This window comes from Chiloscyllium plagiosum, unplaced genomic scaffold (assembly GCF_037043375.1).
Source record: "Chiloscyllium plagiosum isolate Xiang-an unplaced genomic scaffold, Cpla_swu_hap1 HiC_scaffold_31, whole genome shotgun sequence".
In the NCBI taxonomy this organism is placed as follows: domain Eukaryota; kingdom Metazoa; phylum Chordata; class Chondrichthyes; order Orectolobiformes; family Hemiscylliidae; genus Chiloscyllium; species Chiloscyllium plagiosum.
The window spans coordinates 47,687,753-47,706,895 of NW_028270169.1; the positions used below are offsets into that span (position 1 = coordinate 47,687,753).

General features: G+C 43.6%; 1 protein-coding gene across 10 annotated transcripts in view; it reads left to right on the forward strand.

Moving 5' to 3' along the window:
* The window catches only part of gtf2ird1 (GTF2I repeat domain containing 1), a 214,990-nt gene that overhangs the window by 148,274 nt on the left and 47,573 nt on the right, over positions 1-19,143 (forward strand). For all 10 annotated transcript variants that reach the window (XM_087977507.1, XM_087977503.1, XM_087977502.1 and 7 more), the window contains 3 exons: positions 11,734-11,802; positions 16,445-16,537; positions 18,388-18,471. In XM_087977507.1, the coding sequence (XP_087833633.1) occupies positions 11,734-11,802; positions 16,445-16,537; positions 18,388-18,471 (246 nt within the window). The remainder of the gene's footprint in view (positions 1-11,733; positions 11,803-16,444; positions 16,538-18,387; positions 18,472-19,143) is intronic.

The window sequence follows — 19,143 nt, forward strand, 5'->3', positions numbered from 1 at the left end:
GTACAAACGGAATTCCTTTCTCCTAATTATCCGGATAGTCCTGACTATAAGCCCTCAACTTGGTCTTTAATGTCTGATGCCACCTTCCTAGTGCTCCCTGAGATTCTGGATGGTACGCAGTAGATTAGAATTGTTTTATTCCTAAGCTGTCCATAAACACCTCGAGTAATTTTGATGCAAAGTTTGACCCTTGTTCTAATTGTATCTGTGTGGGTAGTCTGGTGAAAAATTTGAGTAACCTTTCTACAATCCTTTTAGCTGTAATATTGTATAATGGAACGGCCTCTGGAAATCTCATGGACACATCCATTATTGTTAACAAATACTGATTTCCACTTTTCCCTTTAGGTAGGGGTCCTACACAATCAATTGAGACTTTTGTAAAAGGTTCCTAAAATGTAAGAATGGTTGTTAAAGGTTACTTTAGATTCCCTACACTGTGAAAGCAGGCCCTTCAGCCCAACAAGTCCATACCGACCCTCTGAAGAGTAACCCACCCAGATCTATTTCCCTCTGACTAATGCACCTAACACTATGGGCAATTTAGTGTGGCCAGTTCACCTGACCTGCACATCTTTGGACTGTGAGAGGAAACTGGAGCACCCAGAGAAAACCCACGCAGACACAGGGAGAATGTGCAAACTCCACACAGACTGTCGCCCGAGGCTAGAGTTGACCTTTGGTCCCTGGTGCTGTGAGGCAGCAGTGCTAACAGGTTTTGTTACTGACTGCAGTAATGTACATTATGTCGGCAAAATTCAACTACATCCTTGTGCAGTCCAGGCCAGTAAAAATGTTTTTGTATTTTAGCTTGAGTTTGTCGTTCCCCTAAATGACTTAGATCATAGAGATGTACAGCATGGAAAGAGACCCGTTGGTCCAACCCGTCCATGCCAACCAGATATCCCAACCCAATCTAGTCCCACCTGCCAGCACCCGGCCCATATCCCTCCAAACCCTTCCTATTCATATACCCATCCAAATGCCTCTTAAGTGTTGCAATTGTACCAGCCTCCACCACATCCTCTGGCAGCTCATTCCATACACGTACCACCCTCTGCGTGAAAAACTTGCCCCTTAGGTCTCTTTTATATCTTTAACCCCTCACCCTAAATCTATGCCCTCTCGTTCTGGACTCTCCGGTCCCAGGGAAAAGACTTTGCCGATTTATCCTATCCATGCCCCTCATAATTTTGTAAACCTCTATAAGGTCTCCCCTCAGCCTCCGACGCTCCAGGGAAAACAGCCCAAGTCTGTTCAGCCTCTCCCTGTAGCTCAGATCCTCCAACCCTGGCAACATCCTTGTAAATCTTTTCTGAACCCTTTCAAGTTTCACAATATCTTTCCAAATGGCTAGTTCTCCCTGTATTCCATGAGATCTAAGCTTGCTAATCAGTCTCCCATGGGGAACCTTGTTGAACGCCTTACTGAAGTCCATATAGATCACATCTACTGCTCTGCCCTCATCAATCTTCTTTGTTACTTCTTCAAAAAACTCAATCAAGTTTGAGAGACATTATTTCCCACGTACAAAGCCATGTTGACTATCCCGAATCAGTCCTTGCCTTTCCAAATACATGTACATCCCGTCCCTCAGGATTCCCTCCAACAACTTCCCCACCACCGAGGTCAGGCTCACCAGTCTATAGTTCCCTGGCTTGTCTTTACCGCCCTTCTTAAACAGTGGCACCACGTTTGCCAACCTCCAGTCTTCCGGCACCTCATCTGTGACTATCGATGATACAAATATCTCAGCAAGAGGCCCAACAATCACTTCTCTAGCTTCCCACAGAGTTCTTGGGTACACCTGTTTCATACACCACGTGCAACACCTTCTTTCTATAACCCACTAGCAATACAACTTGATGAACTTCTGCCCACTTCTCATCTGCCTGAATATGTGATGGGCTCCATTTCCTCATTAAGGCATCATTTTTAAGAGACTAACATACAGGGGTGCATTCAGATTCTTTTTCTGTATCTGCCTTTTGATACAATTACTTCAGTTTTTCATCTTTCTGCTGTAACTCTCCCATTTTAACTGATGACTTTGTGACCTCATTACCACACAGTCAGGAAAAATCCCAGGATATTCTTCCTGTAATAGCTCAGTTGCCTGATTTTCCATTGGCTTTTCATCCACAGTAGGCAGCACACTAGCTATATCATTAGCAAGGACAAATCGTTTTCCTGGAGTTAAACGTTTTTCCAGTACTCACTTCTCCACTTTTCACGGACAGTCTCTAACCTCACTCTACATAATTGAGCACCTTTTGTCTCACCATGAATTCCACTTACTCATAACTTTCCCGGCAATACTCCTTCGGAAGTTCATATCTCCTCCTCTTTCAACATCAAAGATTGAGAGGATCCTGTATCTCTCAATATTGTAACCTCTTCGCCTACTGCTGCTGGCCAATGTGAGTAATCTTTACCTTTTCAAGCATATGGTTTAAGAAGATCTGACATTTCCTCCTGAATCAACCTCTGACTAGTTGGTATGATCTGGCGCAGCTTTTTTCACTGTACCTTCCATTACCACTCCAACAAAATTAACTGGCTTATCCTGTTTTCCTACATCTGGTTTCCCAGTGCTTTTCCTAACCAATCAACACTGTAATTTTATGTGGCCTACTTTATTGCTGTAAAAACACCAGAGCTTTTTAACATCTCTTTCCCTTCAAGGGTTTCCTTTTTGGATGTAGGTTTGCTGGCTGAGCTGAAAGGTTCATTTCCAGACGTTTCGTTACCTTACTAGGTAACATCTTCAGTGGGCCTCATGCGAAACAATGCTGAAAATTCCTGCTTTCTATTTATATGTTTGGGTTTCTTTCGGTTGGTCATGTTATTTCCTGTGGTGAAGTCACTTCCTGTTTCATTTTCTCAGGAGGTGCTAGATGGGATCTAACTCGATGTGTTTGTTGATAGAGTTCCGGTTGGAATGCCATGCTTCTATGAATTCTCATGCATGTCTTTGGTTGGCTTGTCCTAGTATGGATGTGTTGTCCCAGTCGAAGTGGTGTCCTTCCTCATTCGTATGTGAGGATACTAGTGAGAGAGGGTCATGTCGTTTTGTGGCTAGTTGGTGTTCATGTATCCTGGTGGCTGGTTTTCTGTCTGTTTGTCCAATGTAGTGTTTATTAGGATCCTTGCACGATATTTTGTAAATGACATTAGTTTTGAACTACGCAGAGCAGAGGAAGATCACCTTTACCGTGTATTCAAAAAGAATGGGTACCCAATGAACACAGTCCGCCGATTTCTCACCAACAAACCCAAACGAGCAGACAAAACACGTCCAGAAACCCTAGCCAATCTCCCCTTACATCAAAGACACCTCGGAAATGACTGCCAGACTACTCAGACCCCTTGGCATCGTGGTAGCCCACAAACCCACCAACACACTAAAACAGCAGCTAATTAGCTTGAAAGACCCTACACAGACAATGAGCAAAACTAACCTACATCCAAACAGTCAACCTGAGCTATAAATCTTCTCAAAACTTGCTAAGGTTTCCTTTTAACCCTTGTGGTAACTTATCCTTGTGATCTTCACCAAGATTTACCTTTCTCTTTCCACATGAGGATTTCTCTTTTCCCTCACAGGAACCCTCATGGATTGAAATTGATTTTGGAAGCCAAACTTTGATTTATGGACCAATTCATAACCATCGGCCATTTCAGCTGCTCACCTTGCCTTTTTACTCTCTGCTCTTCCACATGAGTTCTCACTGCCTCAAGAAGTGAATTCTTGAACTCCTCTAAATTGTCTAAGAGCATCATAGGTTTGCTCTATTTTTAATGCCCTTATTCACCTATCAAAATTACTTTGTTTGATCCTTTCAAACTCAATGAAGTTTGACAATGTCCCTCCTTAGATTGTTGAAACGCTGTCTGTAGGCTTCTGGCACAAGCTCATGTGCACTTAAGATGTCTTTCTTTACCTCCTCATAGGCCCCAGATTCCTCCTCTGATAGTGACGCAAGTACCTCCCTAGTTCTAACTACAGGCTTTGTTTAGATCACCAAAACCTGCAAGGTCACTGACCACTTCATTTGGTTTAACGTGTGAAACTTGAAAGGGTTCAGATAAGATCTACAAGGATGTTGCTAGGGTTGGAGGGTTTGAGCTACAGGGAGAGGCTGAATAGGCTGGGGCTGTTTTCCCTGGAGCGTTGGAGGTTGAGGGGTGACCTTATAGAGGTTTATAAAATTATGAGAGGCATGGATAGGGTAAATAGACAAGGTCTTCTCCCTGGGGTGGGAGAACCCAGAATGAGGTTTAGGTGAGAGGGAAAAATTGAGAAGGGTCCTATGGGGCAACCTTTTCATGCAGAGGGTGGCGCATGTATGGAATGAGCTGCCTGGGGAAGTGGCAGAGACTAGTACAATTACAACATTTAAAAGGCATCTGGATAGGTATGAATAGGAAGGGTTTAGAGGGATATGGGCCGGGTGCTGGCAGGTGGGACTAGATTGGGTTGGGATATCTGGTCGGCATGGACGAGTTGGACCAAAGGGTCAGTTTCCATGCTGTACATCTCTATGACTCTGTGACATCCTTCTCACCAAATTTCAGCAATATATTTAAACCGATTCCCACCAGGCCTTTGGCCACGATGGGATTGCTCTTCCTCACTAATCTTATCTTCTGCCTTCATCTCCATCCTTTTAAGCTGACTTTCCTGTCTAAGTACCAATTCCTGAAGTTCAAACTCTCTCTCCTTTTCCTTTAGTTCTGCTAGAGCCTTACGCTCATTTTCTCTCTCTTCTGCTTTTGATCATAATTCAAATGGTTTCGTTTCTTTTTCTTTTCCTTTTGCCTCTAACTCAAGATGCTTCATTTTCAATTGAAGTTTAGCCATCCCCAAAGATTCTGACGGCGTTTCCAGCAAATGTAAATGCTGAGCGATTGCTGGAATAACCACAACTTCTTTTCAGAGACTCTAGCATTTCAACTCCAGATTGTTTACCAATTGCAGCAGCTTTTCCTTGTTCACCTTTTGTAAAACCCCCTATCACTTCTTCCAGCCCCAGAAAGTGCTTTGTGACTGACAGAGCCATCACCACCAAGCACTGTTTAAACCAGCCAAATTCAGCACCCTGAACAGTAGAGACTAACACCTATCACTTGCTCCCTTCGAATCCGGCAATCCCAACCTCAAATTGGAACTGTAGAATAAATCCTGGACGAGCCCCCAATCTGTTATGAGCCAGGCCAGACCCCTTCAAAATATTTCAAAAAGTAGCCCAGACCCTAACATTTTCAGTTGCTTTAGGCAGATATTGAGCAGATATCCCAGGAGTGATGCAGCTGGTCAAACCTTTTGGCTTGAAGCGAAACAGAACTTATTTAAACACTCCGGATGAAACACAAACAAAAAAAAATAGAATTTAGAATAACAACTTGTTTCAAAACCTAACTGACTCTCACAACTTAACCAAGCTGTTCCAATTCTTGCAACATCCCATAAACGCATTCCTTGGCAGAAAAGGTAAATTCAAGCACAGGTTGTTGTAGGAGTGATGTTAGAGAGATGATCGAGGGAATCAGCCGAGGAGATCTGTTGAATCAAGGGGACCTTTTTTCCCCAGTAGTTTTGATGAGTAGCTTTGCATAGACTGCTTGCTAAAACCAAAACACAACCAAACCAAACCAAACCAGGGGAAAAAAAAACCCTGAACTGGGAGAACTGACCACTCCCCTTTCATTGTACAAGTATTTTTTTAAAAAACCTAAATACCTTTTCCCTGATTGTTGCCCAAGGTAGTATCTGTTAACCATTAGCAAAGACCCTTACCAGACGAATCGGAACCTCTGTCTTTTACAACCCCTCGTGAAAAAAAGCTGTTGCTGAAATACCACATGGATAAGAAAGGAGGGTGGGTTGAATTATTTGAGGGGGTGTGGTGGAAACTATTAATATTATCTGCTAAAAAAGGGGAACTGTGTGTTGGATCAGGAGGTAGGGTCCTGTAGACATACAGAGCCGATGGAAGATACGATACAGCACTTCGGGATACCCTGAGGTTGTGAAAGGTCATATATAAATGCAAGGCTTTACTTTATGATGGGAAATTGGAGGGAGGTTTGGGAAATACGTCAAGTTCAAGGCTAGATCAGAACCTGTTGTGAAATTTCAGCCAATGGAAGTGAGGGAAAAGGGAGAGGCAGCTGATCAGACGTCTCAATCTTGATGACAAACAGATCCCAGAGTTCCCTGAACATTAGGGTGGAGGATGCAGTGGAGTGGGGTTTTAGAAATGAAAACAGAAATTGCTGGAAAATTTTTGTCCCTGATTTACAGCATCCGCGAATGTTTTGTTTTTTATGGAGCTTTAGAAAGACTCTTTGTCATGGAGAATAGAAACCTGGGATCAGCCTGGGGTGATTTTGCAATAGTGAGTGCTTTTGGCAGAAGCATACGCAGACTTGGCAGTACGTGTGTGGTTAAAGTAGTTATTGGCATATTGTAGAACAGTGTATCAGGAGTGCCACCTCAGGTCAAGCACCCTGCTAGAAGACAACATCACGCCAGGCTAATTGAGGGACTGCAACCTCAGATGGCACTGGAAAATGGGACGGTCTCCGGGATGGGGTTAGAGTCTTGAATGAGCAGATTAGCCAAAGATGGGACAGGTTGAAGTGAGAGACACAATGACAGGAAACGACTGCCTGGAGGTTAAAGTGAAAGCTGCAAACTGGAAAGAGAACAGTGACACTTAAAGGGATTGGCACAATTTCACATTGACTGCCAAAGTTCACACAGGGTGACTGGGATGATGTAGTGGAAGATGAAAGTGACTTTACCCTGGCAAACCTCCCATTGGCATTACTTTACCAGCCATCTCCCTCTGACTGTTCATGCTTCTGTTCTTTTGAATGGGTCAGGCACATCTGCTGAAAAAGTCTCACATAGTCCCAGATGATCTTACCTCTCTCAACAGAGAGAGATGACTGGTAGTGAGTGTGACCTGAGGGTCACCACACCTCAGGCAAGGGCCAACACTGAGAAGGCAGGACCTTCATGGTAACCTCAGTTAGTGCAGGCATTGAATCTAAAGACCAGCTGTCTACTCGACTCAACTAACCAGGGACAAAGGATTGATTGAACGAGGCTGTGAATACACATTAAACCCAGCATACAAAGATAGGTAGAGGGAGAGGTAACATTGAGATGGCGGAGAAGCTGCAGAAGGATTTGGACATGTTAGGACAGTGGACAAAGAAATGGCAGATGGAGTATAACATGGGAAGGTATGAGGCCATGCATTTTGGTAGGAAGAGTAGAGACCTGGACTGTTTTCTAAATGGGGAGAAAATTCAGAAGTCATGTGCAAAGAAACTTGGGAGTTTTCTCAAGATAAACTTGCAGATTGAGCCAGTAGTTCGGAAGCCAAATGCAATGATGGCATTTCTTTTGAATATAAAAGTAGGGACATACTTCTGAGGCTCTATAAGGATCTGGTCAGACCACGTTTGGATTATTGTGCACAGTTTTGGGCTCCGTGTCTCAGGAAGGATGTACGGGCCCTGGAGCAGGTTCAGAGGACTTTCACAAGAATGGTCCCAAGAATGAAAAGCTTAACATATGAGGAACATTTGAGGACTCTGGGTCTACACTTAATGGAGTTTAGAAGGATGGGGGGGGGGGGGATGTAATTGAAACGTACAGAATACTGAATGGCCTGCTCAGAGTAGATGTTGTGAAGAGACTAGGACCTGAGGACACAGCCTTAGAGTAAAGGGAAGACCTTTTAGAATGGAGATAAGGAGAAACTTCTTCAGCCAGAGAGTGGTGAATCTATGGAATTCATTGCCACAGAAGGCTGTGGAGGCCAGGTCATTGAGTATATTTAAGACTGAGATAAATAGGTCCTTGAGGATCAAGGGTTACAGGGAGAAAGCAGGAGAATGATGTTAGGAAAGTTATCAGCTGTGATTGAATGGTGGAGCAGACTCGATGGTCTGAATGGCCTAATTTCTGTTCCTATGTCTTATGGTCTTAATCTTCTGGCAGCTTGTATTTTGCTGTGTCATGTGATTAAGCCTCAGCTATAGGTCAAGCAGAAGTGGTGTGCAAATAATCCTGGATGCATCAGCATTGAACCTTTTTTGACTTGTTTGTAAAGTGCGTTTCAAAAGCAATGGAAACGCGTGAACGAGATGTCACTGCACATCTCATCCGTCTCCGCACTCCAAGTCAGATTCCTTTTCATTCTTTTTCGGGATAATGGCATTGCTGATGCAGCCAGCACTTGTGTCTTTCTGTAATTACCCTGGAACAGAGCAGCATGTTGAGCCACTTCAGAGGGAAGGTAAGAGTCAGTCATGTTGCCCTGGGCCTGGGTAAAAATGGCAGATTTCCTTCCCTGCAGGATGTTAATGAACCTCATGGGTGTGTTGGCAATTGATAGCTGACATGCTATGCCAGTTTTGCCTTCTGCTGTGAGATGTCACAGTCACTATATTACGTGCAGCACAAGAACAGGTAGGTTTGCTCTAACCTGACCTCAGGCTGACACTCAAAATGTATGGGGGTGGCAACCGAATCCGCGGCTGAAATCCTTAAATCTCCTGAGAGCGTCCATCCATGGGGATGACCAATTACAGAGAAGTCACCCCCATAATTAGGATGGAAGGGAATAATAGCAAAAGAGCCGACAGAGTGAATGCAGGCCATTCAGCCCATCAAGTCGACACTGAACCCTCCCCCATAAAGAGCATCTCACCCAGACTCAATCCACCACCTTAACCCTGTAACCCTATATTTCCCATGGATAATCCACCCAGCCTGCACATCCCAGGACACTGAGGCAACTTAGCATGGCCAACCCACCTAACATGCACATCTTTGGACTGTGGGAGGAAACCAGAGCACCCGGAGGAAACCCAGGTGCAGACACTGGGAGAATGTGCAAACTCCACACAAATAGTGACCCGAAGGTGGAATTGAACATGGCTCCCTTGTGCTGTGAGGCAGCAGTGCTAACCACTGAGGCACTGTGCCACCCCAAATGGTGAGGAGCCTTCTCCAACCAAAGGCTGGTTTTCGTGACCTGGAAGAAAGGGCAGGAGGGGGGGGGGGTTGGGGCGGGGCGGGGGGGATTGTGGCTACAAAGTGGGAGAGAAGAGCTACCTTAAGAGGGGGGGTTAGGAGCTGCATAGGGAGGTGTCAGTTCGTAAAGTGGGCAGGTGCGGGTCTGAAAGTGGAGAAAGATCGTTTTGAGGAATACTGTACCTCATTGGAAGCAGGAGAATTTTTGGCAAATTCATGTGTAAATGAATACTGCAGGTGTTCAGGTACAGTCTGAAGAGGAAAATGTAATGGGTGGCATTTCCACTGAAGACACGATCCATTCTGCTTCTGTGCACGTCCAATCCAAATACCGACACAAACGCAGATCAAATTAAGTGAGTGAATGAGACTGAAAAAGGAGTCTTTGAAACCTAAACAAAACCTGAAGGAAAATCAGGAGGGTTATCTTTTGTTGGCTAGATTTATTTTGAGCCCAGCCTCCACGTTCTTGTGTTAATTTAAACAAGATGATATGTCTGTTTCAGCAGAGCTCTTCAGTTCCATAATATACTCTTAGACAAATGTTGGTGTTTGGGGATGCACTGGTGTATATAACCGGACCATTCCTTAGAAACAGCATGTACCCAAACAGAGCTCCCACACTGCTCCACAGATTAGGGGATAAAGTGTGTTTACAGCATTCGGGGGCGGGAGGGAGTGAATGAATGGGAAGGCAAACTTAAAAGAAAGTTAAGGACAAAAGCCTTTTGAACTTGTGGAAAGAGAAAAAAATGGAGGAAGTATTAAAATATGCTCAGAAAGAGGCTACAATTAGCTTTATAATGTCTACTGCCCTAATGTGCAAGAATGCTTTGAAATGCACAGGAACGCCTTATTTCCAGTTTAACTAGTTAGGTTGGTGAGCTCCTTTGTTGCCATCCTGAATGCAGTGACCCACCCAGTGTCAACTCTTCTTATCCTGGCAGGAGTCCTTGCACAAATATCCTTTCGTTTCTGTCAGGCAGATATGATGAAATCCATTTCCAGCCCTCTGAGAGAACATAACCTTCAGGGTGTTACATTGGACAGTTTTGAAAATGTTAGGTCCAATCAAATCTATCCAGCAGCAGGGAGGGGACTTAATGCAAGGTTTTCACTAAGTCATTCATGACCATTTCAGAATTACTAATGAAGTATAGGATCTCCAGTGTGGAAGCAGGCCATTCAGCCCATCGAGTTAATATCGACCTTCTGAAGAGCACTCACCCAGACCAACTCCCCACCCGATGCTATCTCTGTAACTCTGCATTTCTCATGGCTAAGCCACCTAGCTTGCCTATCCCTGGACACTATGGGCAATTTAGAATGGCCGATCCTGCACATCTTTTGACGTGCGAGAAGCCCAGAGCACCCATCCAGACATGGAGAGAATTTGCAAGCTCCACACACATAGTCGCCCGAGGGTGGAATCAAACTCATGTCTCTGGTGCTGGGAGACAGCAGTGCTAACCACTGAGCCACTGTGCTGCCACCCCTAGAATGATGTTAGTTGCAGAAACAAACAGAGACAGAAGAACCTCCCACCTTTGGAGTGCTACAGGCAGTGAACACAGATTCTGTGGAGGAGACTCAGGAGAAGTAGTTGAATGGCTGTGTGCTGTTTGAACTTTGGAAGAGGTTCTTGGAATTAGTTTGCAGCTAAGTATCGGAGTCAGCTGTGAGTAAGACCTGGGAAGCTGACTAAATGGAAAAGTCACTGGTTTTTCTGTTGGAGGAAGCAGTTAGGGGTTTAGAGCCTGCAGGCGTTGATAGGTAAGAGCAGGTGAGAGGATGGGGTTGAACAGCCCATCAGCAGTATCTGCTTGATGCAGCTAAGTGAGAATGGCCCTCCAGCAGAAACCTAGGGCTTGATGAAGCTCGCTGTCAGTGACGAGCTGGGGAGATGCTTCTGAATGAGGACGAGAGTGTAGTTTTAGAGTCTAAGAGAGTACAAACCCAGGAAACAAGGGTAAAGGAGGACCAGAAGAGGGGCACTGATTGAGGTACTGAATGACAGAGCAGTTTTTGCAAGGGAGTTCAGAGATTGGACTGACAAAAGTGAAGAATTTGTAATCCCTTGTGAAGTTTACGATGAAATTTGATGATTCACTGAGATGTTAACATCTGGGTGGAAATGCTGGAAAGTCCATGGGATCTGCCTTGATTGCATTTGATGTGCACTGTGGGGCATCTGATAATAGTTTATTATCCACATTTATCACATGTTAATTCGGGGTGTTAGAAACACAATCTACAATACGCACACAATTAGTTACTGTTCTAGTTATTATGAAGTTTATAGTTTCTGGTTTAAAACTGGAAACCTGTGACCTTAGGCTCTTAGCAAATCCCCTGGATCTATACTTTGCTTTAAAAATAAAGGTTACTGGTCCCTAGCCAGCTCTTAACACAAGTTTGGCATTCAGTTATGGGATCATAATGCAGAGATCATGGGTAGAGGGCAGGCAATCGTGCAAGTGCAAAGCTATGGGAGTCCGTGCTATAAGTGGAGGAGAATGGTGTATCTGCTGGGCTCTACTCCCACTGAGAAATTCTAGATGAAAAGGTTGTTGAGTGGAAAACATTCTCCTGTTTTTCCAAGTATTGCTGTACCACTGGTGGCTTGAATCATTTAGATTTCAGGATCATTGTAACCATCATTGTGTTTATTCCAGCAACAGCACAAGAACCTCGTGACTATGTGAAAGGAGATGCAACACAGCTAAAAAGGCAGATCCAAGCAGGTTTGTGCAATACCGTTCATAGTTGGGCAAGTAGACTAACCTCTTGCTAATTCCCAGACCAGAGTAGGCCATTTAACTCTATGAGCTTGTTCCACCAGTCACCGAGATCATGACAGTGGATCAGTTGTGGCTTCGAATTAATCATTCATCTAGCATTAATTGTCGTATGTAAAAGCGGTGAAGGAGTGCTTCTGAATTTCACTTCTGATTGGTCTGACCCTATTTTCGAGACGAGTCCTAATCTACCTAACTGGGAGAAATAGTTTCTCACCAGCTGCTGCCCTTAATAACTTGAGAACCTTGAGCTAATCCTTTAATAACTGTCCAACTTGCAGGGAATACAAATCTAATTTGGGCAATGTCTACTGGTAATTTAGCCCTTGGAGTCTAGATCTCATTCTAGACTCTCCATGGCCTTGAAATAGATTCCAAAGTCTGGTATTCACAATAATGCAAGTGTGACCTAACCAGGGTTTTATATAGCTGAAACACTGCCTTCTACACACTCAGATTTTAATCTTCTTATGAAAAACGTATTTCATTACCAGCTTCTTTTTATTATTTTCTGTACTTGTGTTTTTGACATTTGAATACCATCTGAATCCCTTGTTTGGATTTCAGCCTGTAATTCACCCCAAGTATCCATTCCTGTATACATAAATCGTTGGAAGGTGCCAATTGAGATTTCAACACGTAGTCACTCCCACTATGTGTCTTTTTATGTGGAACTAAACAGGAGCTTCTGGCTGGAAACACATTCCCAATCACCATTATTTTATGAAAACCTATTTCTATCTATTACTGTGCAGCTTGTAACCTCAAGCAGAACACCATCCTCTTAGGCCCATTAACTTACATTTTTGCACATTGAAATAAATAATTCATTGGAAATCTCTTGCTTTCCACTTAAGTGGTTAAATGGACAGAGAAGTCCTTTCCTGCAAGAAACCTCTTTGATACAGCTGTAGCGATGTGCAGAAATTCACTAGCGACCAATTAACAAGAGAGTAACCAACAACTCAGTTTCTTTTAAAATTCAGTGAAGGAAAGATTAAAAGGGAATGCACACAACATGCAATAAATATTGGAGAGTCTTTCTAAAATCACTTCTCTTTGCAGACCTGGAATAAACAAAACAATACATATGAAATTACTGTTATGATCTTATCAGATAATATTAATGTTTAAAAAGAAATCCAACACTGTGATTAAATGACAGTGCTATGTCACAAGATTTTACATTTCTAGTCAAAAACAATCTTTATTGACCGTGAAAAGAATTCAGCAAAGTAAGCACTATGAATTTGACACTATAGTTTCTAAAGGCTTATCGTATATGGACGTAAGTTTGCTTGCTGAGCTGGAAGGTTCGTTTTCAGATGTTTCATCACCATACTAGGCAACATCAGTGAGCCTCTGGTGAAGCACTGGTGGTATGGTCCTCTTTTTATTTGTGTGTAGGTTTCCTTGCATTGGTGATATCATTTCCTGTTCTTTTTCTCAGGTGGTGGTAAATGGGATCCAAGTCAATGTGTTGATTGATAGAGTTCCGACTGGAGTGCCATGCTTCTAGGAATTTTCGCGCATGTCTCGGTTTGGCTTGTCCTAGGATGAATGTGTTGTCCCAGTCAAAGTGGTGTCCTTCCTCATTTGTATGTAAAGATACTAGTGAGAGTGGGTCATGTCTTTTTGTGGCTAGTTGAAGTTCATGTATTCTGGTGGCTAGTTTTCTGCCTGTTTGTCCAATATAGTGTTTGTTACATGTAGTGTATGAACACAGTCTGCTGAATTCTCAGCAACAAACACAAACAGGCAGACACAACATATCCAGAAACCCTAGCCACTCTCCCCTACATCAAAGACATCTCGGAAATGACTGCCAGACTACTCAGACCTCTTGGCATCATGGTAGCCCACAAACCCACCAACACCATAAAACAGCAGCTAATGAACTTGAAAGACCCCATACAGACAGCAAGCAAAACTAATGTCATTTACAAAGTACGTTGCAAGAACTGTAACAAACACTACATTGGACAAACAGGCAGAAAACTAGCCACCAGGATACATGAACAATATGACCCACTCCCACTAGTATCTTTGCATACAGATGAGGAAGGACACCACATTGACTGGGACAACACATTCGTCCTAGGACAAGCCGAACTGAGACATGCACGAGAATTCCTAGGAGCATGGCACTCCAACTGGAACTCTATCTACAAAACACATTGACTTGGATCCCATTTACCACCCCTGAGAAAAAGAGCAGGAAATGACATCAGCAACCCAAGGTCATCTAAACACATAAATAAAAAGCAGGCCATACCACCAATGTTTCACCAGTGGCTCACTGACGATGTTACCTAGCATGGTGACGAAACATCTGAAACCAAACCTTCCAGCTCAGTGAGCAAACTTACACCCAGAACCGCAATCTGAGCTACAAATTTTGTCAAAACTCGCTAGCTTATAGTATTTGCTCAGTTCTATTTGTTCCTTTCCACTCATCAAGATTTCCATTATCAAATAAAATCAAGAAAGCTCATTTTCATCTTTTAGGGACCAATCCAAAAGTATGCCACAGCCCTCTAGAATGCATGTTAATTCACCTCCATGTTCTAGCCTGCACCAAGGTACAAGATTTGCAAGGAACTGTACATTAGCCTTTGGCCAAGTGAGCCCTCAACTTCTCCCAAAAGACATCAGCTCCTTGTCCTGATTGTTGGAAGAAATACAGCCACCTTCTCAAATCCTTCCAAACTAATTCTGCTCACTGCTTTCTGCACCAAGGCCTTGAGGACCACTGCAGATTTCTTCCTACGGCCTCAACTTAGGCAAACTTCAACATTTGTCGTCCTCACGAATTCCAAACTGAATTTGAATCCCCACCATATTCCACATTGTGAGCAATAGACTGTGTTTTCTTGGCTTAAATGTTTGCCTGACTTATGTAAATTTCCTTTTGCTGTCATAACTCAGAGTTATAGCTTACGCAGGATCAAATTAGAAACTGCTTCTTGTCATTTTCCAAACTGAGCTGCCTGTTCCCATCAGTAAAAACATGTAGATACATTAAACCACCTGTATTTGCTACCGCTACAAATGCACACATGAAGCTCAAGGGGCTATGACTTCATTGTTAGTTGGTTGCCTGCATCAAAGAATGGGACCATCTGTAACATTGAACAATGCAAAGATGTTTTAACAATTACAGTGCCAACAAAATGTATTTGAATATTTCAAATCGATTCAGTTCAAATCCTGTGATTGTGATGTTTTTACTGCCCTATTGGCAACACTTGGCTGCCCCACTCACTATCTCTCTGGTTATCCTACTCCCAGCTCCTCAGAGCCACCTTTTTCATTCATGACCCACTGCTTGACTGTTTACCATTCCTCAAGAATGAGGGAATGGGATGGCCAAGGGAGTGGTGAGCAAAGCAGCTGTCACGCAAGTGAGTGTAGTGCTATGTGGAGCAATGAGTAGGGCACCAAACAGAGTGGCAACTGAAGATGGTGAGGGTGAATGTTCAGTTGAGTGGCCAGCATCAGTAGGACCATGCTTGTCTGTGGGTGAAGTGGGTGCTCAGTTCCAGGCAAATGTTGACGATATTGCTGGCACCGACTTCCTGTTCCAGTGCAGTAGCCAGGGATGCAATGATCAAACAGTGGAATATCTAACCACCACAGCCTATCTCCATGACAACCTACTATGCTTTAAGATACTCTAAAACAGAAATGCACACTAATTATAGTTATCTTCCATTCAACACTCAGATATGTATCTCTAATGGAGTCTCGTGACCCTCTTTCTCAGAATTGCTACTTTTAGCTGCTTTTATGTCGATGGTGATAGACAGTCTAGTTTCAGAAATGGGTCACCCTTTCTTTGGTGCTCACACTTCGAACACTTAACCTTACTGATAAACATAAGTAAGATTTTAACTGTAATTAACTTCATGTCTGTTTGATTTGCACTCACTTAAGGTGCATACCAATTTCTTAATTAGGTGTTTCCATTTATACATAAAAAATAATAATGTAATTCCTAAAACTACAATTTTGTATTCTGAAATAGAAGAATTAAAACTTGATATTCACAGCATGACTGAAACTTGAGTAAAGTGATGATAACGCCGAAATGTTTTAAAGCAACGGGATATTTGATTATTAGCTGGCTACTGTTACGTGAATCACCCTGGTAACACACTCCACATTGTTCTCCGCAAAATACTTGAAAATCAGGCAATTAGAAAAGCTGTATTTTGCTCTTTTAACTCCACATCTTGAAGACGTATGGCTTTCAGGTGTTGCTTTGCTAAAACTGCTCAAAGAATCATGCATTGTTCAGAATTTTCAGAGTTAATTCAGCTACTACTGAGACTAAATGATTGCTGTATATTCAGTCTTATACACATAGAATGACACTGCAGGCCTGGATCTTTCTATTTTTCTTCCTCTCTCATGTACCTTTCTCGCCTTCTCATAAAAACCACCATTAGTGACAGGTAAAGACAAGATGGAAACTTTTGGTGGGGAAAAAATGTAAGTTAATGGGGAGAGGAGAAACGAAGAGTTGATATTTCACAGGTGACACAATCTGACCCTCCTGTCTAATGTCAGTTTTTATTTATGCTAGAAACACCAGACAAGACGACAGTAAAGTACCTGACAAATTCAGATGGAAATAAGGTGAACAATTCCCTCAACATTATTGAAGTGACAATCCCAGGTAAGCAAGTGCTGGCCTGTATTTGGGGGTTACCTGAATGAACTCAGCAAAAGCGCAGATCCTAATTCTGAACTGATTTTTTCTGCACATTTCCCTGCCCCTCTCTGCAGTTATCGCTCCTGTAGAACAGACGCAAGGGTTGGGCTTTACTGATTGGGAGGTGAATGTATTCATAGATATGTTAAAAGCACAGAGGGGATTTCTGGTACAGTGCCATCAAAGTTTATTTAAAAACGAGTGCGTTGGTAGGTTTGCTAATGCTGGGGCTTCCACGTGTGATTTGGGTTTGGGGAAGGCTCATATCACAGTTGTCAGCTGGCTGCACACCCACAGTGCGAAACTGTGTCCTTTTAGCACAAGAATGATTTCATTTTCTCTTTGATTGTGATGACATTTTACCTATACATGGGGCTTAGGGATGGTTCAGCTGGGTGTCAAAGTGGTGTTTAATCCAGAAATGCATGAAATGGTGAATGCTTTTGAGGGGTTTGTTATACTTGGGATTTGAGTAAGCTGCAGCCTAGGCATCCCAGTGCAGCTTGTCGCCTGAAACCACTGCAAGCTCAGAGGGGGTTGGAAGGGTTAGGGACTTTGATACCAGCTGATATTCAGTAGATATCCAGACAGGCAGGTTGGTAATAGCTATTGCTGAAAGTTAACCACACAACATGATTGATCGAATTAGTATGCTTGCAGCCGTTTCCTTTTGAGAATAAAACTGTATCCATTATCCAAGGCTGGGTTTGACTTGAAAGTCCATCTAGCCTCTAGGATAGGGCTTCCCAAACTCTGTGTTGGGGGTTGGGAGGTTGAGAGTTTTGGTTGTGAGCTGTAATGCAGCACTGCATTCACGTGGAACTCAGAGTGATATCTGGCAGGACTCGTAGAGGTTTACAGCTCAGTGAGAGGCCATTAATCATGTCCATGTGAGTTTGCAAAGACCTGACTCCACTAATCCCATTTTTCAGGTTTTCACACACAGCCTGGAGGCTGTCTAAATGGAGGTTAAATCTTACAAGAGTTTCTGACTGAATCATCCTTCCAGGCAGTGTGTTTCCAACATCCTCCGCAACTCTTATTTTGGCCTGTTATCTCTCAACTTAAATCTATGGTCCCTGGTCATCGACTCTTCTACTAATGGAAAATGTGCCTTCCTTTCCCCTCAAGCGGGGGGGCCCTTTGCAATCCTTGGGTTTTTGTTTGGTCTGAGCCTTCCCTAATGAACTGCTGTCGGGCCTGATTGTTGCTTGTGCATCAAAACCCTATCTGAATGCATCAATTTCCATCCCCCACCCCCTCCCCACCACCAAGCTGAATTCTTGTTTCCCTACTTCCAACTTGTCAGTCAATGCCCCAACCCCTCCCTCCACTCATCAACTGAAACTCTACCCTACAAATTGCTGAACAGCTCTCATCGCTCCCAGTGATTCTGGGATTACCCAAGATCTAAGGAATTAAGGTGGGATCATACTGAGAGAAAGTTTGGGAAGCACTGCCCTGGGATCTTGCTGAAGGCAATTTGAATTGCTGTTTGCTCCAGTACTTACGCTTTGAGCTTGTGGCAATTGTTAAGCACCAAAGAAATAAAGTGTCCCAGAAACGAGTCAATAAACTCCTGTCAAATGTATTATCGAAATCCAGTGCTCTAGGCCTCTGACTAGGGTGGTGCAAGTACCAGTAACCCCATCTTCTTTGTTATGACCAGGTAAAACTCAAGTCAATAATCAGTGTGATCTTGCTCGAGGATCTTATACAGTGACTTATAGGGATGTTGGTTCCTGGTGGGTATCTGTATTTTGGATTCTATGATCTGTGGAGCAACTCTAGTTCTGGAACATTTTATTTTGCAGAAAATTATGATGCAAAGCTCACAAGAGTGGACATTGCCAATAATCTACGGGAGCAAGTCCAGGACCTGTTTAATCGCAAATATGGTAATGGAGACTTGGGAAGGATTGCATTCAGCACTGTTATGTTGTTGGAGAATGAATTTAAATAAGAACAGCAGACCTGTTAGTCGTTTCAAATCAGTGGGATTGAGTTATAATATGTTAATCCCTCTCTCACCTTCCCCTGTCACCACAGGAATTGAAAAACATGCGCCAACACCTCCCCCCTCAACTCCATCCAAGGCCCCAAACGAGCTTTTCACAGCCATCAGAGTTTTACCTGCATTTCCACACATGTCATTTACTGTATCCGTTGCTCCCGACATGGTCCCCTCTACACTGGGGAGACAGGAGGCCTACTTGCAGAGTGCTTCAGAGAACATCTCCAGGACATACGCACCAATCAACCCCACCGCCCTGTGGCCAAACACTTCAACTCTCCCTCCCACTCTGCCAGGGACATGCAGGTCCCGGGCCTCCTCCATCACCACTCCCTACCAACCAACACCTGGAAGAAGAACACCTCATCTTCCGCCTCAGGACCCTTCAACCCCATGGCATCAATGTGAATTTCACCAGTTTCCTCATTTCCCCTCTCCCCACCTTATCCCAGTTCCCACTTTCCAACTCAGCACCACCCTCATGAACTGTCCTACATGTCCATCTTCTTTCCCACCTATCTGCACCACCCTCCTCTCCGACCTCACCTTACCCCCA